Source organism: Sparus aurata, chromosome 17 (assembly GCF_900880675.1).
Source record: "Sparus aurata chromosome 17, fSpaAur1.1, whole genome shotgun sequence".
NCBI lineage: Eukaryota > Metazoa > Chordata > Actinopteri > Spariformes > Sparidae > Sparus > Sparus aurata.
Window position 1 is genome coordinate 1447917 of NC_044203.1, and position 26684 is coordinate 1474600.

The window sequence follows — 26684 nt, forward strand, 5'->3', positions numbered from 1 at the left end:
CTTTTGGTTACTAGCTTAATGTTAGTGTGGCACCGCTCTAGATGTTTCGTTAAATTACTTGTGCTGTTACTGGGATTTGTACCGAGTAAAATATTTTTTTTGTAATGCCTTACATTACTGCGTTACAGCAAAAAGTAATGCATTACAGTGATTGCATTACTTTTGTAATGCGTTACTCCCAACACTGCATTTTGAAACATACAAATTTATGTCAAAAAAGAAAATTACAGGGTGCTTTCAGGTCTCTCTATGTCTCGGTGCAGGTGTGCCTGAAGAACGCCAAGTGGCTTCCCTTTTTTTGGATAAAACTTTGTGTTCTCCTTTAATTTCTAAACTTTTTGCTATTATGAAACATGATTTTAGATGTTTACAGCATAATACAATGTACAAAAATGAGTGTATATATTCCTGTAGATATGTATTTTGCCCCAGCGATAAGGTGCTGGAAAAATTTGAAGATGACCCTTAAAAGTGCTTGAATTTGACCTTGAAAAATGTGTACGAACCCTGTTTAAGAATCGGCTCTTCCACAACAGTGGCCAAAATCTCCAGCATTTCATCGATAATAATGTGAGACCTGTAATTTATTGTTTTCCCAATCTAAGAGTAAATGAAATAAAATATTAAGATTCTGAGGTTAGCATGAAATAATGCAAATATGACCAATATGACCACAGTAACATTACCCTGAGCTTTTTGAAATAATTACAGCCCAGCAGCTCAGCCAGATCCAAAAGAGCTGGGTAGTTAGTAGAGTTGAGCCGGATACTCGGCTGAAACGAGTATCCGGTACGGATAAAGCACTTTTGCCGAGTACAAGTATTATACGAGTAATACGAGTCAATATCTGTGCTCGGATTGAATGAAAATCCTCATTGGGTAGCTGACTGTGTCTGTGATAGGCTAGTAGTCACAGTGCCCCTCCCTTACACACATACAGATGTGTTTCTGTGTCCCGCTCTGCTCACTCACACACAGAACAGCTTTCTGTCTCTCCCTCAGTCATTCAGGTTCGCGGTCTTTTCCGTTAACGTTTAGGGTTTATTCAGCTTCAGGTTTGTTTTTACTTCGGTTTGTACTCACTTATTAACCAGTAGAGTTCTGGTAAACGTGGGTTCGTTCAGACGTGGTGCTTGGTAGAATGTGACTCGCGTTGAGTCTCTGCCTGTCGGAGATTTTTTTCTTTTTTTTTTTTTTACCGTCAGCTGGCTCTAACCAGTTTTTTTGACTTCACGCACTGAGCGTCTGACACTTTCTTGCTGTATCTCTCTATAAAAGCAAATAACCTCTGTCTGTCTGTCTGTGTGTGTGTATTCCTCAAATATCTCTGCGGATCAGGATCAGACTGACCTGAGAGTTTCAACATGGCTGTTGCGTGGTTCAAGGGTGTGCTATTTCGCATTTGTTTGGACTGTAATGATACCGTTAATAAATTATTTCATAAATGCTTTACAAATTCCACGAGCATTGTCCACCGGAGCCACTACTGTCACGTGCGCACCAGAGCCAATCACTGCACACCGTGGTCACGCGCGCTAGCTAGCAGCTAGCCGCTAGCCGCTAGCTACACGGCCCACCTCCCGAAGAGAAGGTTTGTGTCTGGTGCAGGAAGAAACGGTAAAAACGGGCTTTTGTCACGAAAGTGTCCAAGCAGCAAGTTTGGTTGTTGAGGAACAGGAAGTTGTGGGAGGGACCTAGGCGGATGATTGACATGCAACAACAGTCGGTGTGTGTGAGAGTTGAGAGATTTGTGACATTTAGCGTGTTTGGAGTGTGTAGTTAGTGTGTTACGTAGTGTTTGGTGTAGTGTGTTTAGTGAGTAGTGGAGTCGTTGTTTTGTTTAATGAGTCAGAATAATGAGGAGAAGCTGAATGTGGAGCAGGCAGTTCAGCTCTTCATTCAGCTGGAAGGAGCACAGGCAGACCTGAGCACTGCCTGCATTTAAATGTAAATAGTTACATATAACTTTGTACATTTTTTAAATGTATGCACACATTTAGATAAACAACAATTTATAGTTGCATCATAAGAAAAAAAAAATGGTTTGTTAAACATATTTGTGGTTTTCACAGTAAAAAAATCTAACTTTTTCTACTCGGATTTCATGTTTTTTTGTGATTTTAGGTCCATTGTGTTAATACAGTATGTCAAAATAAAAAAAATAACTGTACAGTCACACATGTGAGGTTGTGCTGAAAATAATGACACCAAGTAAATTGTTTTTAAGATGAATATATATGATATAATGGCAAAATCAAAAATGGTCAAAAACAGCCAATTATACCCTGGAATATCGGATTTCACAACAAACCTAAATATCCCTGACGTCCCACCTTCAAACACAGCCTCATTTGGCCATCCATGAAAAAGCTGCTTAACCTCCCACTTTTTTATAGGAATACACTTTTCTTACGGGCACTGCACTAGTTTCATAAAAAAATAAAGGTAGTAGTGGGATAAATAATATTACAAATTAAGCTACACACACACACACACACACACACACACACACACACACACTCTCTCTCTCACTCTCTCCCCCCCCCCCCCCCCCCCCTCTCTCATGATCAGTGATACAGAATAATGAGTGATACAGAGAGTACTTCAGCTGACACTGAACCACCAGTCAGAGTTTGCTTAACCTTGCAGGACAGTGAGAGTCAAATCAGTAACAATGAAAACAGTGGCAGTAGCAACCACCTTTCCCCCACTGAGACCAATATTGCATCTGGTGATGGAGGTCCTCCTCCACCAAAGACCAGGAGGACTTCTGCAGTATGGGACTCTTTCACTTTTTCTGAAAATGATCCCTCCAAAGCCATTTGCAAGCTTTGCAAGTCCAAGCTAAGCAGAGTTAGAGATGCAAAACATTACAACACAACATCTCTACATAACCATCTGCTATATGCCCATCACATGAGAAAGCCCACTGTATCAGCCACCTCCTCCTCCTCTCCTCTTCCTTCTCGGGTCACTGGTCAGCTGGGTGCTGCTAAGGGCTCACATTCATCTTCCTCTTCACCAATACTCACTGCATTTGCAGCAAAGCAGCCATTCGCAGCAAACCATCCCCGGTCAAAACAAATTACAGAGATGATTGGTAAAATGATCTGCACTGATCTTGAACCTTTCTCTAGTCCTTTTGAGGAGGTCACACGGGCACTGTCAAAACACAGCACCTCCATCTCTGAGGTCATCCCTCTCCTGTGTGGCCTGTGCTCCATCATCAGGTCACTGCATGTGGGAGGTCTTGCAGCTGGTGAGGAATCTGAGGATCAATCTGATCAGTTCATGGCTGGTGATGATGATCAGGATGCCACAGTTGGGCTGGGCCAAGATGTTGCGGCTGAGTCCAGGGAAAAGTTAGGCACAGCAGCAAGGAAACTGGCAGCCAATCTGAGCAAAGAACTAGAATGGCGTTTCGAACCAATTTTTGCAAACTCCTCATTTCTGCTTGCCACTCTCATTGACCCCAGATATAAGGCCAGCTGTTTTCTAAACAATGTTGATGTGGAGGCACTGAAGAGGACATTACTCCTCAGGATGGAGTTCTGTGACCCTGTGGCTACACCTGCAAGAAACACAGAAGAGACACCTGCCACCAGCAGCACTTCAGTCCTGTCTTACCTGCAGAAAAAGAAATCGGCTAATCCAATGAGGACACATTTACCATCAGGTGATGTGGAGGCCTACCTGGCAGATGGGGACATCAGCCTTACCGATGACCCAGTGAAATACTGATCAGACAAGCTTCGGTGCTGGCCCAATCTTACACGCTTTGCGCTGCAGCATCTCAGTTGTCCACCTACAAGTGTCCAGTCTGAGCGTGTTTTTAGCACAGCTGGAAATGTGGTCAGTCCACAGCGTGCAAACTTAGACCCTAGTCATGTGGAACAACTGGTCTTCATTAAAGTCAATGCAGATCTGAAAAACAGCGTCGGACTATTTGATCCATAGAACACAGCCCTCCCCCCTCGTTTCAAGACAACTCGACCCACGTCCGGGTTAGGTCCCGCCCACTCCGAGTACAGATATACAGATAATTCATATGGTTAACAGATACAGATATAGATAATGCTGTACTCGCTCATTCCTAGTAGTTAGTATGGTGTGCCTGCTCCCTCTTGGTCAGATAATACAGACATTTAAAGCCACCAAGGATGGACTCGTGTTCCATGTTGATAATGGGGTCAAAGGCTGCCATAACTGAAGAACCTATGCAAAGCAAGCACAGATAAACATGATCTTTGATGGTTATTTTAACAAAAACTTTATACCAGAGACATTTTTAGCTATTAAATTAATGTATGACATTTAATTGAAGGAACTTCACCTTGTGCCAATAAGGCTTGTGATTTTACACTATTTTTGTGGTGTTCTGTCCCCATGTGTCTGTCTAAGTAGTCAACACGGTAGATTTGGCATCCTGCCTCGATGAATGGTCGCTTGGCCACTCCTGCTTTTGCACATTGTTTGTGTTGGCGGCAGAACCTGCAGAACATTCCCGCAGGCACAGGGTCAAAATTAATTAAATTAAATTGAATGAAAAATAAAAACTAAATTGCATGATATTGTAATGTTTAATACTCACCTTGATCAGTGTGGTACAGCCATGGGCGGAACTTGGTCATGTCAGTCCATTTTGGGTCCCAGCCGGATTCCCTGTGTTTTGTTTTTTTCCTCCCTCTCTCTCCGCTGCTGCTGCTCTCTGCTGCCTTACCATGCTCAACCTCCTTCTCTGCCTCTCCTCTTTTCTCTCCTCCACTCACCTCCTGCACTACTTCTGCCTGTGCTCTTATCTCATATAATATTGGGAAGTGTTAAATTCGTTCACATCACCAATACCACGCAGGTAATGTTAGGAATATTTAAATATTACACTTATCATGGTACACATCATTATCATTTCTATTGACTTGAGGGAATAACATCACGACAATAAGTCAAGAACATTGAGCCTCTCCTTTATGTAAGGTTACCTGACTCTCTTCCTCTGGAACCTTTCTCTTCTTTTGAAAATAGTTTAATATACTCATCTGAAAATGTAACCAGAAAAGAGTCATGGCAGAAAATTACCTGGGCATTACCTAAGCTAACGTTATGTTGTGCTGTTCAAAACGTGTATCGGAAACGTAACAGGTTTCCTCTATCAATAGAAATTAAGTTTTACAGTTAAAACTTTATCTACAACAAAATAATATCTCTCTACTGTATAACCAAAGACTCGACATCCTTTATTAGGCCTAAAGTAATCTCTCTTTAACAAGTTTCAATGGTACAAAACTAAAATAAAAATAAGAATCTCTCTGAAATAATGATAGAAATAATGCGTATCCTGTATTAACCAATCAATAACACATTTATCCCGACTCAGGATTTTTTCTGTAGCCTAATCTATCTATACGTTAGGGTTGTTTTCACTGGTTTGAACAGAACTGTATCAAATATAACCTAGCTTAGGTACCTTTCTTTCACCCTTTTCTCTCTCTCCACGTCGGACTGTTGTCTCTACTCTTTTCGTCTTTCGCGCGCTGCAGCTAGACAGGCAGGTGGTGACTCCGGTGTTCCGGTGTTGGTTTTTCAAAGCAAGGGTAGGCTATTTGCAGTTTGTGCCAAAATCACATTTCATACAATAATTTACATTAATATAAACATAAAACAACATAAAAACAAGGTAAAAAACAAAAAAAACATTATTCTGAAGGTGTGGCGGCTTTTCTTTTGCCGTGGTAGTGCGCCACAATCAATTACATGTAGAGGAAACCTTGATCGGTATCGAGATATTTAAGGCAGGTATCATACTGAAGTCATAATTTTGGTATCGTGACAACACTATACTGTGGTAAATAGTAGGGGTGCACCGATCCGATATTAAGATCGGATATCGGCCCCGATATTGACAAAACAGCTGGATCGGGGATCGGTAAAATGAAACAGATCCACGGCCGATCCAGTTGTTTTTTTTTTTTTTGTTTTTTCTCCGTCGCAGCACATCCTACGTCATTCTTCAGCCTAAATGTGTCGCAATGCTGGAAGAGCACAAGTTGTTGTTTGACCAACTCTTTATTAGTTTATTCTTAGGTTCAGCTGCTGTTTTATTTTGTATTCCTGTTTGCAAGACGTTACAATTACTCACTTCACATTTCTCCGCTGATTAGCTAGTAGCCCCGCCATCAGTTGTTAGCCTCACCGATCAGCTGTTAGCCTAGCAACACTAACTTTCAAACCGATGTACTCAATACTATGTGGGCTTACCATCGTTGCTCCGTTGGTCCCCCCTCCACGCGGCTCTGTATGGACCCATCAGCTGGCGCTGTAATGGCGACAGGCAGCAGTAGTGGTGTGTTTGTCTGTGTGTGCTCCGTGCTTCTGTCCTTAAAAACGTTTTACTGTTATTATCAACGGTAGGAAGCAACAACTCTGCCTCGCTCTCTTGTGGCATACTTCTTGGTCTTTTTGACACTTTTCTGGCCCTTTTTGGGCGGACTCTGTATGTATGCAGTATGGTCGGGAATTCCTCCTGCTGCTGCGGGACTCCAGTGTGGGCTCCATGGAACCTACTGCAGCCTTCCCTGCGGATATTCTCCAGACAGGGACCTCCATGGAGAATCGGTGCTGGGGGCACAAGCAGCTGGGCACAAGGAAGCGGGGGAGACGCGGTGGTGTACGCCAGAGGCTGAAGCAGCAGGGCCACCGTCGGATGCCGCTTCCCACTGTCATGTTGGGAAATGTCCAGTCACTCCGCAGCAAACTTGACGAGCTTCAAGCTAATGTCACGCATCTGGCGGAGTATAAAAGTGCCTGTGTCCTTGCACTGACTGAGACATGGCTGAAGGACCATGATCTGCAGTCTAATTTGGAGATCGAGGGCTTTGGAGAGCCCATTCGTCTTGACAGGGACTCCACGGTGACAGGCAAATCACTTGGTGGAGGCTTGTGTCTTTATGTGAATAAAAAGTGGTGCAACACAATCATTATTAGAGAAACAGTGTGTACTCCTGACATTGAACTCCTGTCTGTGTCTCTGCGCCCCTTTTATCTGCTGAGGGAATTTCCACAGCTTTTCATTACACTTGTTTACATCCATCCCAAGGCTAATGTGGATCTAGCTACTCAGGCTATGGTGAGAACTGTGCAGCGGCTGCAGAGAATTTCCCCTGACGCCCCGAACTTTGTCATGGGGGATTTTAACCAGTGCAGACCCGGGAAGTCCCTCGGTAAATTTTATCAATATGTGACGTGTTCCACTCGACTTACGAAGCGCCTGGATCGGTGTTATGGAACGGTGAAAGATTCTTATAAATCCTTGTGCAGAGCACCTCTTGGCTCGTCGGACCACAATGTTGTTTATTTGGTTCCGTCCTACAGACCTGTCCTGAGGAAACACAAGCCGGAGCGACGACTAGTTCCGGTTTGGTCGGAGGAGTCTGTCCACCGCCTTCAAGACTGCTTCAGCTGCACCGACTGGGACATGTTCAAAAGTGCATGTACTGGCCTGGATGAACTCACAGACACTGTCTCTTCTTACGTGACATTTTGTGAAGAATCTATCATTCCAAGGAAATCCATTACCATATTTCCAAATAATAAACCCTGGATCTCCAAATCGGTCAAGAACACAATTAACATGCGCAACATTTGTTTTAATAATGGTGATATGGTTCAATACCACATACTTAAGAAACAAGTGAAGACAGAACTGAAAATAGCCAGGGTGAATTATAAGGAGAAGGTGGAGAACATGTTCAGGTCCAATAACTCTCGGCCGGCTTGGGAGGGGGTTAGGTCCATGATGGGGATGCCGACCAAAAAGACTCAAATTGCTTTTAATTCCTTGTCTGATTATGAACTGTCTGAAGACCTTAACCATTTTTTTAATCGTTTTAATACCCATGATTTTACATAGGAGCTCTCTGGTTATAAAAAAGTGTCCTCAGATGTAACAGTGCACATTGACAGTGGAACTGTTTTTAATCTTTTTCGTAAAACCAAAGAGAGGAAAAGTCCTGGCCCTGATGGCATAGGAGGTTGCATTTTGAAAAATTGCGCCCTACAGCTGGCAGACATTTTTTGTTTTCTTTTTAATATGTCTCTCCAGACTCACAGGGTCCCTCAGCTTTGGAAAAAATCTGTCATTGTTCCTGTCCCCAAAAACAAGGCTGCTCAGTCACTGAACGACTTCAGGCCTGTTGCCCTGACCTCACTAGCAATGAAGTCATTTGAAAAAATTGTTAAGGAGGTCCTCTTATCTAGAGTTAAGGATCATCTGGACCCACTTCAGTTTGCATATAGGTCAGGTCGGGGGGTGGAGGATGCAACAGGAACTCTTTTAAACATGATCTTAAAGCACCTTGAGGGAAAGAAAACATTTGCTAAATTACTTTTTATTGACATCTCATCGGCTTTTAACTGTATTCAACTCCATATTTTAGCTGAGAGATTACATCGTTTTTATAGCATTGACTCTGGCTTCATAGGATGGCTGATGGACTTTTTAACTGAAAGGTCTCAGCGGGTAAGGGTCAACGGGGTTTTTTCTGATGTCCTCTTCTCCTCAGGGCTGTGTTCTTTCACCTCTTTTATTTATTTCATACACCAATGACTGTCGCAGCCAGTATCCACAGCGTCATATTTTAAAGTTTGCTGACGACTCAGTCATCCTGTCTCTTCTCAGCAGTGATGACCCTGATCATGGGCCAGTGGTCAGGGACTTCACTGACTGGTGTGAGTCCTCTTTTTTAAGTATAAATGTCTCAAAGACGAAGGAGATGTCCATCGATTTTAGAAAAAACAGTACGGTTACCACACCTGCAGTGATCTTTGGGGATAAGATGGAGGTTGTGAGCCAGTACAAATATCTGGGAACATACTTGATGATAGGCTGACCTTTGAAGCCCATGTTTCTGCTCATCAGCGGATGTACTTTTATCGAAAGCTCCGTGGTTTTAATGTGGATACTACTTTTAGAGAATGTTTCATGCTTGTTTTATCGAGTCTTTATTAACTTTTAATTTCATCTGTTGGTTTGGTCTTTTAACATGTAAAAACAAGAATACAATTTTGGAAATTGTCAGGGTGTGCAGAAAAATTGCGGGCACAGCCCTAAATGACCTCTCCGAGCTGCACAAAGAAAGGTCAGTGACCAAAGCGAGACTGATCCTGGCATACCCTGATCACCACTTGCACAGTGAGTTCAGGTTGCTTCCTTCCAGACGCAGATACGTGCACCAGAGATGTAACACCAACAGATGGAGAGATTCATTTGTCCCTGCAGTGATCAGGCTTTTAAATGACATATGTTGAATGTTTTGTTTTTGTTTTTGTTTTCTTTCTCTTTTTGGATGTGGTTGCTGTTTGCTACTTGCTGCAAAGCAAATTGCCCCTAGGGGATAATAAAGACTCTTGAACCTTGAACCACAACCTCAGGGTTATTCACTGCCAGGCTGCTTTGTCTCCTCCTCTGCTGCTGCGGTCTCCCCGGCTCACAGCGATGCTGGATGGTCGCCCCCGCTGTGTGCATGGAGCCTCCAGACGCTAGTTTGTTTACGGACGGTGCTACTGACTTCAGTGCTAGTTTTCCCTCCGTGCTGACTGAAAGGCGCTACATTCATTCATTGTTTTGTTTGTTCCACTTTGTTAGTGTGTCCTTGGGTACCCTGGACATTAAATGTATTATTATTATTATTATTATTATTAATGTTACACATGTTTACAATGTTCGGTAACTGTTTGATTATTTTGTCTTAGTGTGGAAAGTCTGGTGCCTTTAGTCCCTTTCACATGGTGGAAGGTATACAGTTTATTATTAATTCAACAACGGTATCGGACAGCATCGGGTATCGGCTGATACGCTCAGTCCAGGTATCGTGATTGGATCGGAAAAAACTGGATTGGTGCATCTCTAGTAAATAGTCAGTATGTAAAGCTATCATGCTGTTTAGCATGCATTGCCTCTGCTAATGTTTTGTTGGACATTGTACTGCTTATTCCAACACTAATAATATATTACATTCAGCTTTTCAGCCTTTTCAGACATTCTTTAAGACCGATAGGAGGAGCAGCTTACGAAATCATAGGAAAAACTTAATCGGAGGGTGTTGCATGGACAAGCCCGACCGCAGCATGCATCGACAGCAGCATGCCCCAACGTGTGTGGACTGCGAGGGCCCGTTCATCGCTGCTTGCAGCTTTAATTATCTTATTGGTGTTGTAAATATTACAATCTGAACCTTTTTTTTTTCACCAAAACTACATAGTGCCCCTTAAATAATGAATAACTGAAGAATAACTGACACCTAGCTAGCCACACCCAGTTGATTATAAACTGAAAATTTTACACAGATGTGATTTGACAAACAAGCTGTTATTCTGTGTGTGACATATAGAACAATAGCTTAGTTGTCAAATCACATCTGTTTAAATCCAAGGAGGACCAGGGGATCACGACCCCCAGTATATCACTATAAACACAACTTGGAGTGTTTGGAGGAGCCATGTAGATTTCCTCTGTGGGCAGGAGGTGTGAGGGTTCGTCAGCAGCATTACAGCATTACTTTTGGTGTCCAACTCAGGAATTCATGTAGTTTGAATTATCAGATGAGTCAAATACACTGGCTTGTAGTGCTGGGTATTGTTAAGAACCTCAAGATTCGATTCGATTTTGATTCTTTAGGTCGCAATTCGATTCAATATTGATTTAAATGCTTCGATATTGATTCAGTAATAAGTAGTAAACAAATAATTCATTAGAGTGCCTGTTGATCATTTTTAAATAAAAAAAAATAATCTTAAATTATAAATCTTTCCTCGAGGAAGTTCTAGTTCGAATTTAAATGTAAACAAAGGTACTCGATGTGTTTAGTTATAAAATAGTGCAACCCTAGTTAAGCTGAGAAAGTGCCATTGTTTCTGGGACTGCATGGTGCATTTTTGTCTGACATAAACATAGACATAACTGCGGTCCCTCCGCCCTCCGGCTAGACGCGAGCGGGTAAACGTTGACACTGACCCCCCCTCTCTCCCCGGAGGAGAGTGCTACTCGCGGGCGCACGGTGCAGCGGCCAGGGTGAGACCGGCTGCGCTGGGAGTTTACAGTCTCTGAAAGAGCGGTGTGTCAGACATCGGCTTCCCGCTTCCGCAGCTCCGACAGTGTTTCCGTGACGCATCACCCTCTGACCCTCGAGCGAGGTCGTGGGCGAGGTGCTTGCAGCTGCTGGAGGTGGGGATTGAGGGGCATCGGGCGAGGGACGGCGGGGGGTCGGAGGCCACTGCTTGCCTGGATCGATATAGAGGATTTTCTGAATCGATATTGAATTGGGAAACAATATATTACAAGGCATTGATGAATCGATATTTTAACCCACCTCTACTGGCTTGTCACACCTCTGTGTACTTTACGGCACATTTTATGAATGTACAAAAAACATTTTTTTGCTTGTGAGACCATGGCCGCTACAATTACAAATGGGAAACACTGGTGTGCATACGTTCCCAGCTCATCAGATTGTCTTCTCTCTCAGATTCTGGTTCCCCTGTGTCGACTCCTACTCAGAGCTCTGTACATGGAAGTTGGAGTTCACTGTGGATGCTTCCATGGTGGCGGTGTCTTGCGGCGATCTCGTGGAAACCATCTACACCCATGATATGAGGAAGAAGACTTTCCACTATGTCCTACCCATTCCTACTGCGGCCCCCAATATCTCTCTGGCTGTGGGGCCCTTTGAAATCTTAGTAGATCCCTACATGCATGAGGTGGGTTTAAATAAGGATCTTTCTGCATGTATTTAGGTTAGTTGGAATAGAAACCCCGTAGTGCTGTTTGTGATGTCTACATTCATTATTTTGTGATATGCTTTCTAAAACATGATATTATTTCAAGGGCAGTCACACAGTTAGCACAGCACCATTTAGACTTTCTGCTTCTTGTTTACAAAAAGAGAAAGAGGAAGATTGTGCTCCATAAATACTATCTACTCTACTCTACAGTACTCTCCGAAAATCAATGTGACAAAAGAAGCAACACTTATGACTCTCCAGCAAAGTTTGTCACAGCAACTTATATCATGCAAAGAACTGTTACAAAGCCAGTTTGTGGGTTTTTGATGAAAGGACTCATTGATTAATTTAGATAAAGGAAACTAATAGACACATGTTTAAAAATCAGTTTATTCCATCTCATGTTAATAATAGAGATGCACAGATCGATTGGCAACCGATCACAATCGGCCGATAATGCCCCTATCGGTTTTGATCGGAGTTCTCAAAATAGATCAAAGCAGGCCGATCAGATGATGTTTCAATATAGAGTGCATTGACTGCATGCAGGGTGGGAATTTCACAGCGGCAACGGCGGCCACCCGCACTTTGGCCTTGATGCCGCGTGAAAACAATCTCATCGTACGGCCACAGTGGCCTCTGTTCCCCTGGCCCGGTCAGCGTAGTGGGCTTGCCTTGAATTACACCCACCTGAGTGCACAGTAGTCACTCACAGTAACATTAGTGAGTTTGCGGTTCGCGCAGGTGGAGTCTCATCATCACGATGATCTCACGTGAAAGCCTCTCAAACAGCAGCAGCGTCTCAAAACAGAAGAACGAAACTTGCAGCACAGCGAGCGAGCGCAGCCGGTTTTTACATGATACGTTACTGACTTATGTGGTAGGATTTTGTCCGGTAAAGTTGGAAATATATTCACAGATTCGAACTTCCCGGATCAATAACTCATAGGTGAAACCTTGTTAAAACACAAACGACAGGTCTTTCCTACCGTAGTAAGGTAGACAACGAGCTACAACCGTATTTTTTATCAAAACCAGCGGTCCTCCGGGTCTGTATGGTCAGCCGTCTGTGAGACAAGGGCGCAGGGACCGTCTACAAAGTGCAACACTGAAAAGAGAAACTACAAAAAATATTCAATAACTTCACTATTATTCAGAGTGTAGTGTCACCAAAATCACTCCACACATGAGTGGTCTCCTGCTGGTTATTCTACAATTTTTGTTTGGAAAAAATGTGCTTTGCTATAATTTTGGGGAATTTCTATTGGGAGAAATATTCAATAACACTAATATTCAGTGTGGTGTCACAAAAATCACCTCACCCTAACCCTACTTAAAAAAAACTATTTTCTAATGTAACAAACTTGATATTGGTATTAAGAAAAAGTTTTAATACATAATCCATGTGAAGTGAAGGCCAAATGGACTTGCCCCTAAAATGATGAAATTCCCACCCTGACTGCATGCATTCCCACTAGTAATCTACAGTTACTCTATGTAAGCTGAGTCCAAGTTGTCTCTAAGAGTCTCTAGAGTGTGAAATATTGCACATTGCCTCAGCCTGCAATAAAACGGTGGTCAATTCATGATACTTCCTCATCTCCTAATTTTTATACTTAATAATACAATGTCAATGTTGTGTAAGAAGAATCATTAATATGAAACTTGCACAAGACAACAATATAGAAGAATTTATGGATTTGACGCTGTGATCGGCAATATCGGGATCGGCAGATACTGCTTTCGGTGATCGGCCCCAAAAATCCTGATCGGTGCATCTCTAGTTAATAATAGAGCAGTCTTGGCTTCCAGCTTGTCAAATGTCAGGATCCTATACATAAATCTATAAGCCAGGCAAAACAAATACTTTCCTGGTCTGAAAATTTCCGATGGCTAATTTACACAATTTTTGTCAGACATCAGTCAATTTCTAATATAATTGAGTTTCAACCCTAAAGTGAGTGGACCATACACTGCCACTGTTACTGATGCACCAGCAATGCAGGCAACATTGCTGCAAATCAAACGGACAAAAGGAGTTTCATAAACTCCTTGATTCTGGAACTTTCACAGGTACAAAGAGACCAGCACTTGCTTGTACCAACTGTGCAGATCAGACATAGACTAGTTTGAACATAAATTGGAAACTAGGGCAGAGTTTATGCACAACTGATATTGTAAGGGTTGCATTAGTGCAAATAGTTTCACTGTAGGTATAAGTTATAACTTGATCCTGAAACCTACCCTTAGTAGGTGTAAAGAATTGCATGGCACAGTGTTTTGAAAGGTGAAATAAGTTTGCAGTTTGACACTGTTATAGTGTTGGTAAGGAAACATATAGTGTGAGATAACTTTATAATTCACAATTACTCATTTATAACAGGTTGTACTTCACTTAATTTCAGTGTAAATATTTTGCACTAACTAAAGTTGTATATGGGAAAATCTCAACTACTCTAACATTATGAGATCCTTCAGTTTGTCAATAATAACTACAGGACTGTTTTAAGTACTAGTAATTTGTCCATCCTATTTTCTACTAATGACCACTAGATGTCCTTAAACACAAGGTGGTAGTGTTGAAATTCAGGTTTCCTTCACTACAGGGGGCCCTTCAATATGATGAAACATCACAGCACAATATAACGTGAACATTGTATTGCAATAACATGAAAATTCCATTTTAAAATGTGATAATTTATATTGTTGTAATGTCTCATTTACACAGTTTGAGTCTACCTCATGCTTGGGTTGAGACATGGTGAGATTTTGCTGTAGCTGAGCACAGTGGATGACATTGTGATAAGTATGTGTATGCTGTACGACCACGTTGCCTCCTGCTGAGCAGTGAGAAATATCACTACCTCCAGCGGGAGGAGGACAGACTGTTTGCTCCGTACAGCCCAATGCATTTTAAAATCCTCCATGCTGTATGCATACTTAGCACAATGTCATCCACTGTGCTCAAGCAGATGTACAAAGGGACATCCTGGGTATTCTGTCTTGGTTACTGTCATTAATTTACCAGAGAACTAACCTTAACACGTTGTATAAATTAAATAAGGGTTTTTTTGTTGTTGTTGCTGTTGCCATTTTTCACTTATTACCCTCTGACATTTTGAGTTCACATCTCTAACATTGTGCTCCCTATCAGGTGACCCATTTCTGCCTGCCACAGCTACTGCCACTGCTCAAACACTCCATGTCTTACCTTCATGAGATTTTTGAGTTCTATGAGGAGATCTTGACATGCCGCTACCCTTATGCCTGCTTCAAGACTGTGTTTGTGGACGAAGCCTACGTCCAAGTATCCACATATGCTTCCATGAGCATCTTCACGTAAGCATGAGATAGAGTGTGTGCCTGACTCTCTGTCTTTTCAGATAAGAATGCAATTGGTAAATTTGTTTGTGTGTGAATGTAGAGATCTATGGATACTTTGCATTAACTTGGAATTGTTGCAGTTTGTCAAGTTTTATGTGTATGTTCTCTGTATTTATCTCATTCTGTCTGTTTTTTCAGTACTAACCTGCTCCACAGTGCCATGATCATAGACCAGACCCCTCAGACACGCCGCTGTCTGGCCCAGGCATTGGCTCAGCAGTTCTTTGGCTGCTTCATCTCCAGGATGTCATGGTGAGACTCAGCACAGCGATGCTATACTGTCTGACACAGCAGATATGCCATTTGGAGGTCATTTGAAGGGTCATTTTTCATTGGCTGATCAGTGTCAAACAAGAGACTCTCTGTACTATATGGATGTATTTTTCTGAATCTGTCAGAAAGCATACTTTAAAGTTCCAATGAAAAATTTAATGGAGTGCTATTTGGTTCGGCATATTTCAATTTTTCTGTAAAAACAGGCAGCAAGGGAAGGACTTATCACTCATCCGTATCAACTGGCATTTAAAGTAGCCAATATACCTGAAAGTGCAGCACACACAAGTAAAGCTATCTGTCCAGAGTTTAGGCAGAGCAGCCCAATAGCAGTACATCAGTATTTGTTACATTTGTTGTACTTAAAAACGTTATGACATTATCCAACAGTAGATAACACAAGTAATATACTTGGCAACATAAAAAAAAATAAAATAAACAAGAACAAAGCCTCAACCAAAACTAGTACTTACTACATAAATAAAAAACAGTGCACTGGTGTCCAGCAGCTTATGGTGATGAGGATGATCCATCCATCCATCCATTCCTTCCACTTTTCCGGGGCCAGGTCGTGGGGGCGGCTGTCTGAGCAGGGACACCCGGACACCCAGACTTCCCTTTCCCCCAACACTTCCCCTAGCTCTTCCGGGTGGATCCCAAGGCGTTCCCAGGCCAGCCGAGTGACATAGTCACTCCAGCGTGTCCTGGGCATGCCAGTAACACCTCCCGGGGAAGGCGTCCAGGGGCATCCGATACAGATGCCCGAGCCACCTCAGCTGGCTCCTCTCTACGCCGAACTCCTCCCGGGTGACAGAGCTCCTCACCCTATCTCTAAGGGAGCGCCCTGCCACTCTGCGGAAGAAACTCATTTTGGCCGCTTGTATCCGGGATCTATTCTGTTGGTCACGACCCAAAGTTCATGACCATAGGTGAGGGTAGGAACGTAGATTGACCGGTAAATCGAGAGCTTCGCCTTTCAGCTCAGCTCTTTCTTCACCACGACAGACCGATACAGCTGCCCCAATCTGCCTGTGAATCTCGCGCTCCATCCTTCCCTCACTTGTGAACAAGACCCCAAGATACTTAAACTCCTCTACTTGAGGCAGGAGCTCTCCCCCAACACGAAGGGAGCAAGCCACCTTTTCCGGTCGAGAACCATGGCCTCGGACTTGGAGGTGCTGATTCTCATCCCAGCTGCTTCACACTCAGCTCCAATCCGCCCAAGGACATGCTGAAGGTCCTGGCTCGAAGGAGCCAATAAGACAACACCATCTGTGAAAAGCAGAGATGAAATCCATTGGCTCCCGAACCAGACCTCCTCCAGCCCCTGGCTGCGCCTAGAAATTCTGATTAAAAATTAAGGAACAGAACCGATGACAAAGGGCAGCCCTGCCATAGTCCAACATACACCGTGGAACAGGTCTGACTTACTGCCGGCAATGCGAAACAGGCTCCTGCTCTGGTCGTACAGGGACCGTACAGCCCATAGCAGAGGGCCTCCGACCCCGTACTCCCAAAGCACCTCCCACAGAATGCCATGAGGGACACAGTCGAATGCCTTCTCCAAGTACATAAAGCACATGTGGACTGGTTGGGCAAACTCCCATGAACCCTCGAGCACCTTGCGTAGGTATAGAGCTGGTCCAGTGTTCCACGGCCAGGACGAAAACCGCATTGTTCCTCCTGAATCCGAGGTTTTGTTTTTTTTTTGTTTTGTGTTTTTTTTTTTTTTTTAAGATTTTTTATGGCATAGACACCTTTATTAAGCAGTAGACAGACAGGAAATATGGGAGAGAGAAGGGGATGTGACATGCAGCAAAGGACCTCCGGGCGGAATCGAACCAGGGTCGGCTGCGTATGTGGCATGCGCTCTAACCACTCAACCACCTGCGCGCCCTGAATCCGAGGTTTGACTATCACCCGAATTCTCCTCTCCAGTACCCTGGAATAGACTTTCCCAGGGAGGCTGAGGAGTGGGATCCCCCCGATAGTTGGAACACACCCTCCGGTCCCCCTTTTTGAATAGAGGGACCACCAACCCGGTCTGCCTGTCCAGAGACACTGTCCCCGTCTGCCACGCAATGCTGCAGAGATGTTTCAGCCAAGACAGCCCCATAACATGGGGAGTGTTATTTATACCACTAAACGTTTGAGTGCTTACCTAAAACGGAGGATCCAGCTCACTGACAATCTGAACTTGATTTCTGTTTTCTTCTGAAACGAGCTAAGATGGCAGTGTGTGTGAACTGTACACTTGCTTACTCACAGTTGCGGGATGATTTCCACTGGAAATCTGTAAAAGCGATCAGCTGATTGACGGCTATGTCTCCGTAGCTATTGCCCAGGCAAAGCGTATTTCATACATGCAGTCTTCGAATTTTATTGCCCCAGCAGCTCCGTCGCCCACGTCCCTGATGTCTCCGGTGGTCTCTGCTTCCGCAGCCACCCAGCCCTGGCTCCTCAATGCATATTGCCACTCTACCTGCCCGCTCGGAGGGGCAAACAGCAGAGGAGTGTGGCGAGTCCTATGGTCGTGACATAGGGGCAGCAGGCACCTCCATCACTTCTGCACTGGACCTGGACACTTCACCAGTGCTGGTCGTCACAAAGTCGCCAACTGATGAACCAGGGGAGAGCATCAGTACGTGGCCCAAGGCCCCGTTTCAAAGATCCACACCAAATCGAGCTGGTCTAATAAGCCAGCTCTCCTGGACAGAGGTGGTGCGGCGCGGACTCAAGACCGATTCGACTGAGGTTTCTTTACAACCTCCCTTAGCCCTCTCCAATCAGTGCACGATCCTGCCAGCTGAGGACCCAGCCCATCCCGGCGATGCACCTGCAGTCCTGTCCCCGCCACCTGCAGCCAATGCTGACCTGACGCCTCATCACTCAACTGCGGGGGAAAACTGCCGCAGGTTACTGAAGGAGGCCGTCGTCAGACGTCCAGGAGGTTCCTGAGGTTCAGGATCATGAGGCCTTCCCGACGCCCCTGCCTGCCTGCGCCAACGGTGACTGAGGTAATGCAAAGTGGCCGTACACTGTCCTGTCCAGGTTGCCCACAAGTAACATCCCTTTCTCCCCTTTTTCCTCCAACTACATTAATCATTGGTGATTCAATAACCAGGAACATCCGCTTTTTTAATGCAATTACACGCTGTCTCCCTGGTGCTACAGTCCCAGTCATATTGGATGACCTTCTGAATCTACTGGACTCACTCCCTACATCCATTAAGAGAATTGTTGTTCATCTGGGGAAGAATGACACAACCCGTGGGGAGTCTGAGCCTACTAAAAACGATTTTATCCATCCCCACTCTTGGTCACGGAGCTGGACGTTTCAACAGACTCCTCAGCCTCCACACCTGGCTCCAGTCTGCCAGCAGAACTCACAACATGGGTTTCATTGACAATTTCAACCTGCTCTGGGATCGTCCCTCTCTGTTTAGCAGAGAGGGGATACAGCCTAACAAACAGGGCAGCAATATGCTCTCTGTAAACCTGCAACACACGGTGCAGACTGTGCGATGTGACTGACTGTTTTCAACTCACACAAACACCCCGAACCCTCCCCCATCGCCTGCTCCCCAACCTCTGCTAACTGTTTCCCATAAGAGCTTTCCTCTGCTGTCACTTGCATCATTTACAGCATTTATCACTCTCATTTTTCTGCCCCATCAATGGTCATTCCAGTCAGAATCACCTCAGGAGTCCCCTGAGCCAACCAGGCTCGATAGGACTCCTTCAGCTTGACAGCATCCCTTACTTGCGGTGTCCATCACCGTGTTCGGGGATTGCTGCCACAACAGGCACTGGAGACCTTACAGCCAACATTGAGTCTGGTCCATCCAGACTCAATGTTCCCAGCCTCCCTTGGGATCTGGTCAAAGCTCTCCCGGAGGTGGGAGTTGAAGACCTCCCCGACAGAGGGTTCTGCTAGACGCTCCCAGCAGACCCTCACAATGCGTTTGGGTCTCCCAAGTCTGTCAAGCTTCCTCCCCTGCCAACGGAACCAACTCACCACCAGGTGGTGATCAGTTGACAGCTCAGCCCCTCTCTTCACCCGAGTGTCCAAAATATACGGCCGAAGGTCAGATGAAACGACCACAAAGTCGATCATTGACCTCCAGCCTAGGGTGTCCTGGTGCCACGTGCACTGATGGACACCCTTATGCTTGAACATGGTGTTCGTTATGGACAAACTGTGACTAGCACAGAAGTCCAGCAACAGAACACCATTCGGATTCAGATCAGGGTGGCCGTTCCTCCGAGTCACACCCCTCCAGGTAACACTGTCGCTGCCCACTTGAGCATTGAAGTCCCCCAGTAGAAGGACAGAGCCCCTAGTTGGAGCACTTTCCAGTAGCCCTCCCAGGGCCTCCAAGAAGGTCAGGTATTCCACACTGCTGTTCGGCCCGTAAGCCGAAACAACAGTGAGAGACCTATCCTCGACCCGAAGGCGCAGGGAGACGACCCTCTCTTTCACCGGGGAAAACTCCAACACATGGCGGCTGAGCTGGGGAGCTATGAGCAAGCCCACACCAGCTCGCCGCCTCTCACCGCAGGCAACTCCAGAATAGAAGAGAGTCCAGCCTCTATCAATTAGTTGGGTTCCAGGGCCCAGGCTGTGCTTGGAGGTGAGCCCTACCATCTCTAGCTGGTACCGCTCAACCTCCCACATTAGCTCAGGCCCTTTCCCCCCCAGCGAGGTGACATTCCATGTCCCCATGGCCATTGCCACCGTCCGGGGATTGGATCGCCGGGGCCCCCACCCACGACCTCCACCCAAATTGCATAGCACCAGCCCTTATGAACCCTCCTGCAGTTGGTGAACCTACTGGAGGGTGGGCCCACGTAGTTTTCTCGGGCTGTGCCTGGCCAGGTCCCGTGGGCAAAGACCCGGCCACCAGGCGCTCGCCTGCAAGTCCCAACCCCAACCCTGGCTCCAGGGTGGGGCCCCAGTAATGCCATTCCAGGCAACGTGAACCTCCTTGTTGTAGTTAATATCATCAGGGGCAATGGATGAGGATGATAATAATGATGATAATAATGATTTACCAATGGCATCAATATTCACTGAAGACCTTATGTCCTTGAAATAAAGCTTGTGGTTCCTGGACGAATTAAAGTTACTTCAAATTATATAGACATTTTTGAGGTTTCTGAAGACCGGTGTGGTCATTGAAAACCGGTATGAAAACCTTTGCCTTTAGATGTGATCAGGCGGCATGTTGTATGAAGCAGTTCATTCAAAGTAATCTGTGACTGTGAGTAATTTGAATTAATCCAAGTGGTCAGATTTGTATGTAATGGAAAATTACTGACGCAACGTTTTTGGAATCGTGCTTACCTATTATACAAACCACTTTTGATTCTCCATAGTGTTCTGGTCCTTTTGAGAAGTGTGGTAACATTTAGCCCTCAGACCTTTTCATATTAGGCCAGTCATGAGAGATTTACAACAGAACTAAGCTATTTTGTCAGTACTAGGAGTCAGAAGTTGGGCCAGCGCTGAATTCTCCAAATTGATGGATCACTGTACTACTGCTTGGCAACTATGTCAGTGTGGTCAGAGCATGAGAGAGACTGAGTGAATACTCTTGCTTGCTTGTGTTAAGAGGCCCATCAGTAGGACTTAACCCTCTGGGGAATGGGGTATAATTGGCCGTTTTTGACTACTTTTGATTTTGCCATTATATTTCACTTTAAAAACTATACCTTGCCTTGTTTTGTGTCATTATTTTCAGCACAACCTCACATGTGACTGTACAGATATTTTTTAAATTTTTTACTGTGTTACCACAATCGACCTAAAATCACAAAAAAAAACATAAAATCCAAGTAGGAAAAAGTTTGTTTTTTTACTGTGAAAACCACAAATATGTTAAACGAATCATTTTTATTACATATAATGCAAACATAAATTGTTGTTTGCTAAAATTTATGACGTTATATGTAACTATTTACATTTAAATGCAGGAAATGCTTCAGGCTCAGGTCTCCCTCAGCTCCTCCCTGCCTGCTCAACATTCAGCAATCTCCTCATTTTTTTGACTCATTAAACAAAAAATGACTCCACTACACACTAAACACACTACACCAAACACTACATAACACACTAACACACTGTGGTGTCTTTTTCCACCAATAGGAACGCGTTTTTTGCCTGCAAACACTTCCTGCTTGCGCACACTTTCGTGAGAGAAGCCCGTCTTTATCGTCTCTTCCTGTTCCAAACGCTCAGGAAACATGACCGGCAACATAAAATATCCTAAATCCAGATTTACTTGGCCTATCAACACAATTTAAAAAGTTGTAGATAGTTTAAAGGCTGTCCGAACACATTAAGTCGGAACTGAGACTCACTGAGGCTCCGTCTCGCTGCTATATCATCTTAAATTGGTTTCATGATTTTGAAGCGCCGGCGCGTCAATCGACCTCAGAGGGTTAAACCAAAACTTTCGGCAAAATGCAGCCTAGGCTTTTTTGTGAACGTATGAGTCATACCTTTGTGTAAAAGCATAATTACGATGAAAGAGGCACTTTTAAGATTGACTGTAGTTTTCGGGCAAGCTCATTTTCAATGGAGTGCTGGGGCACTCTTACGCTAGCATCAAAATCGCTATTTTTAACACTAAGAAGGCTTGACGCAACATGAAATTTTGCTCGTAGTATCACCAGGGTCTCTACACCTGAACATGAGAATTGAGAACATTGTGTACACATAGGGCTCTATAAAATCAGTTTTATTTTTTCCCAGATTCCGTCTTATTTTTTCCCAAATTCCGTTTATTCCATTTTAATTTTTGGGAATTCAATTTTTTTTCACCTTTCACTCTTATTATACTACCAAAAACTGTGTTTTTTTAATGTAAATGACTAAAATATGCACAAATTAAATAGAAATTACCTTAAATTTATTGAGGTGACAAACACATTTCCATTCATTGAATAAAAACATGGTCAGCTCTCAGGCAGATCCAGTATTTGTTTGCATACCTAAATTGTTCTGAAAATTTAAGTTGTAAATATTTAAAAAACTTGCAAAGATGACCAACAAAATGAGAAATTATACTTGAGACCTTATGTCAAGTTAGCATACTAACCAGCTAGCAGTGAAAACACCAACCCTCCCCCTGTCTTCTGAGCTCCCAGCCCAGGCAGAGTCAACTAAGAGGGCTAACTAGCTAACAGCAGCTACTGTTAGCAGCAGTTAACAGTCACTCTGGTATTATATGCCGAGAATATGAATCGGACAGGTGGCTAACTCTCATGCATTACACCTTTTAATTATGATTTCTCAGGTCTGGTTCTTTGCAAAACAACAGTTCACCTGACACATACATGTCATTCGGGAACTGCTCGGCTCTGTACTGAGGGGTTAATGTCAAGTTTTTCAGTTATTTCGCCGACGAAGACGGAGCCGTGGGCAGCCGCTTCGCCATGCTTACATTGTTTTGATGGGGGGGCGGCGACTTGTTGTGCCACCCAGATATACTTCCCTCCGTGCAGTTATCCCCAGACATACGTTCCTCTTCCACACAAAAACAGCATGTCAGTGAAATTATGTCAAACTCCGAGATATTCCGCGTTAAAAAGTAGATTCTGTTTTAATTGGCCAATTCCGCCCGCGATTCCGTGATCGCGGAAATCATAGGGCCCTATAAACAGAGTTTGCTAAAAAGAAAATTTTGGGACAACTCACGTTGGCAGATGTTTCCTCCGCTCGCTGCCGTCCTGGCAGCCGAGAAGTTTCGATCTCCGAATGTGACAGTTAAGTTAAGGTGGACCACTCCTAAAGCTTAGTTCCAACTAAATGCACGAATAAGTCATTGTTTTGTCGCGAAAAACAATATTGACCTTGAAGTTGAAAAAGGAGCCTCATATAAGAAACAATACTAAAATGAAAAGCCGAAAAACCCTGGTGATACTACGAGCAAAGTTTCATTTTGTGTCGAGTCTTTTTAGTGTTTTAAAAATAGCGATTTTGATGCTAGCGTAAGAGTGCCCCAGCACTCCATTGAAAATGAGCTTGCCCAAAAACAAAACTACGTTAAATCTTATAATAATAATGTAATTATGCTTTTACATAAAGGTTTGACTCATATACATTCACAAAAAAAAGCCTGTGTTGCATTTTGGCGAGAGTTTTGCTTTAAACTCTAAAGTTTATAAGTCCTTCAGAGGAAGGAATGCTTATGTGTCCTTCCTTCATCTCCTCTCCTCTCCTCTCCTCTCCTCCTCTGAACACACATCAGATGTGGGGCCTTGGTCTGCACATGCTGTTGAGCTGGTCGATGTTATGAAACAAAAGTCAGATCTCTGATTTTAGCAAAGCATGGCATCATGACTGCCTGCTAGCAGTTAATCAGAGTCGGGGTTACTTGGGACCTGTAATTTGAAACAGGCACTGCTCAGCAGCCTGTAAAGGCTGAAGAACAAACAAGAGCTTGGATTTCTTTTCTATATCTGCAGTGTGTGTCTGTGTAATAGAAGATGTATCAGGTTCTTCTCTTAATGAATGTCTGCTGACATGGTATAACCAGTGGTATATAAAAGTTGTCTAGTTTAAAGGTATCTGGTTATTGTCCATGCCTGAACTTGGGGCTTCTGTTCAGGGAAAAGTAAATCTTCAGAGATCAACAGGTTTTAATTATTAATTATGATACAATCCATAGAGTATTAAGGCGAAGAGTGGGTCAAATCTTTCTCAGAAATACTCTTCTCTTTAATCTCATTTATAGCAGATACACTGATGAAATCATCCTGAAAACACAAGCCAGACTGGATTCATTTCAGCTTCAAGCAGTGAAACCACTGAGGTTTAGTCAGCGTATTCTCTGTTTTTACAAGCTAATAAATCCAGGCTGATAGATTTAAGAGAGATGTGTTTACCATGGCATGGTAGTGGCAGTAGCTTAGTCGGTAGAGACTTGGCTTGGGGAGGGTGGCCGGTTCAAGTCCAGCCACAATATGGAAAGTGGACTGGTAGCTGAAGAGGTGCCAGTTCACTTCCTGGGTTACTGCCAAGGTGCCCTTTAGCAAGACATCGAACCCCCCCCATGTGCTCCCTGGGCGCTGACATGGCAGCCCACTACTCCTAGCTTGCTGTGTGTGTGTGTGTGTGTGTGTGTGTGTACTTACAATGTGCAGCTAGTGATGGGTTAAATGCAGAGGACTAATTTCAGGTGTGTTTGCATGTTGCATGTACAATATAACTGAGATTCCTTCTTCAAAAATGTATCTTCAAATACAGCCATTCAGAGTAAAGCTCAAGTGTGGCCTTAAATGATTTAAAAGGATTTCCACTTTCAAAGAGCACAAAGCAGGGCAGCAGTGATTGAATGCGTAAAACTAAGAGGGATTTCATCATCAAACTCTCAGTTTCAAGTTGTTCACCAGCTGCATGTAACTTGCCTTTCACCCATTATTTTTACATTTTATCCTAAGTGTCACATTTATAGTGTGTAACATTGTTTTTATATTTTATTCCTTTTATTCCTTGTGCAGGCCTGCTCCGAGGAGGAGCAATGAGAATTCTTTCTTATTCTGATTCTCACACTGCTTGGTTGCCAGAAATCCCCCACTAAAAAGAGGCTGTGGAAAGTCACTTTAAAATCCTCAAGTTAAATTGTTCATGTCTGAATCATTTATAAATGGTTGGACATTACTGAAATCCATTAAGGGAGTTAACTCACCTCTGATGAATTCATATTTAGAAATGATTTGTTTCTTGTGAGATTTGACATGATTTGTTCTAACTTGTAAAGGGCTGACGAGTGGGTGTTGAAGGGAATCTCGGGTTACATCTACGGCCTCTACCTAAAGAAGACCTTTGGAGTCAATGAATATCGGCACTGGATCAAAGAGGTAACAGTTGTTTTACCTGTCTTCCAATGTGTCCTTGGTCATTGGTGGTGGTACTAACAGCCCAGCTCCTGCAAATAGTTTTTTTGATACTATTATTCATAATTTTCTCATCAAAGTGGGTGCTATTTTTTCAGCTCAAAACAGTCGAAATTACCAGATATTCCATGATTCAAGTTCCTTTACTGGTTCTCTACCATTTATTGACCTAAATGTAATATCTTTGGTGTTTTGACATTTGAAGATGTCACCATGGGTTCAAGGATTGTTTCAGTGTTTGCTGATATTTCATTAGAGTTGCAAGTAGATTAAGTGATTATTTGATTGACTGAAAAGTAATTGTAAACTATTGTGATTATTATTATTTTGCTGTTTTCGTAGTCATATCTGCTTTATATCTTGGATTTTTTGAAAGTTGAATAAAGCAGGATATCAGAATACTGCATTGGGTTATGGGTTATAATTGTTGATAAGTGTTATTATATTTTTTGTAGGAGTTGGACAAAATTGTGGACTACGAACTAAAGATGGGAGGGGTTCTGTTGCACCCAACATTCAGTGGAGGCAAAGAGAAGGACAAGTAATGCTTCAGTTTGAATCCCTATGCATCAATCAATTACAGTAATTTAGTTTTGATCTTTCAAGTGTATACAAAGTAATTTTATGAATCATGAAGGCATGACAGACTGACAACAGTGTTATTTTCTTCAGTCCAACTCCACACCTTCACTTCTCCATCAAGCACCCCCACACACTGTCCTGGGAGTACTACAAGATGTTCCAGTGTAAGGCTCACCTGGTGATGAGACTGATAGAAAACAGGATCAGCATGGAGTTTATGCTGCAGGTTGAGCACCATTTTCTTGTTTGTCTTATCTGCTTTCATCAGAGTACACTTGGAGTTGAACAGAAACTGGTGCAGTCTTCATTTGAACTCTTTGTTTTCTGTTGTCCTCTGTAGGTTTTCAATAAACTCCTGAGCCTGGCCAGCACAGCCTCATCCCAGAAGTACCAGAGTCAAATGTGGAGTCAGATGCTCCTGTCTACTCATGCCTTCCTCAAATCCATCTCCAATGTCTCTGGCAAAGACATAGGACCCCTCATCAAACAATGGGTGTATCCTTTTATCTCTAATGGTTTGTGGTTGTTTTTGAACCGGTTGAACTGTATGACTTTTCACATTTAGGAGCAACATTGCTTACATAAATCGTGACAAAATAAAGCTGTTGGCATGGTTGTTTTTTTTTATACTGCCTTGTTGCTCAATTCCTTAATTTCTTGTGTTTCTTTCTTAAGAAATAAGACCACCTGTATGAACTAAAACTAAAATTGTGCAGATCCCAGATTACTTAAAAATCCTAGCCAATATGGAAATCTAAAAGGACTTT

At 43.5% G+C, this 26684-nt stretch overlaps 1 protein-coding gene across 2 annotated transcripts in view; it reads left to right on the forward strand.

Moving 5' to 3' along the window:
• taf2 (TAF2 RNA polymerase II, TATA box binding protein (TBP)-associated factor) overlaps positions 1 to 26684 on the forward strand; it is an 89501-nt gene that overhangs the window by 13875 nt on the left and 48942 nt on the right. For both annotated transcript variants that reach the window (XM_030393818.1, XM_030393819.1), the window contains exons 7-13: positions 11520 to 11751; positions 14930 to 15114; positions 15298 to 15411; positions 25200 to 25299; positions 25791 to 25876; positions 26008 to 26143; positions 26258 to 26412. In XM_030393818.1, coding sequence (XP_030249678.1) covers positions 11520 to 11751; positions 14930 to 15114; positions 15298 to 15411; positions 25200 to 25299; positions 25791 to 25876; positions 26008 to 26143; positions 26258 to 26412 — 1008 coding nt within the window. The remainder of the gene's footprint in view (positions 1 to 11519; positions 11752 to 14929; positions 15115 to 15297; positions 15412 to 25199; positions 25300 to 25790; positions 25877 to 26007; positions 26144 to 26257; positions 26413 to 26684) is intronic.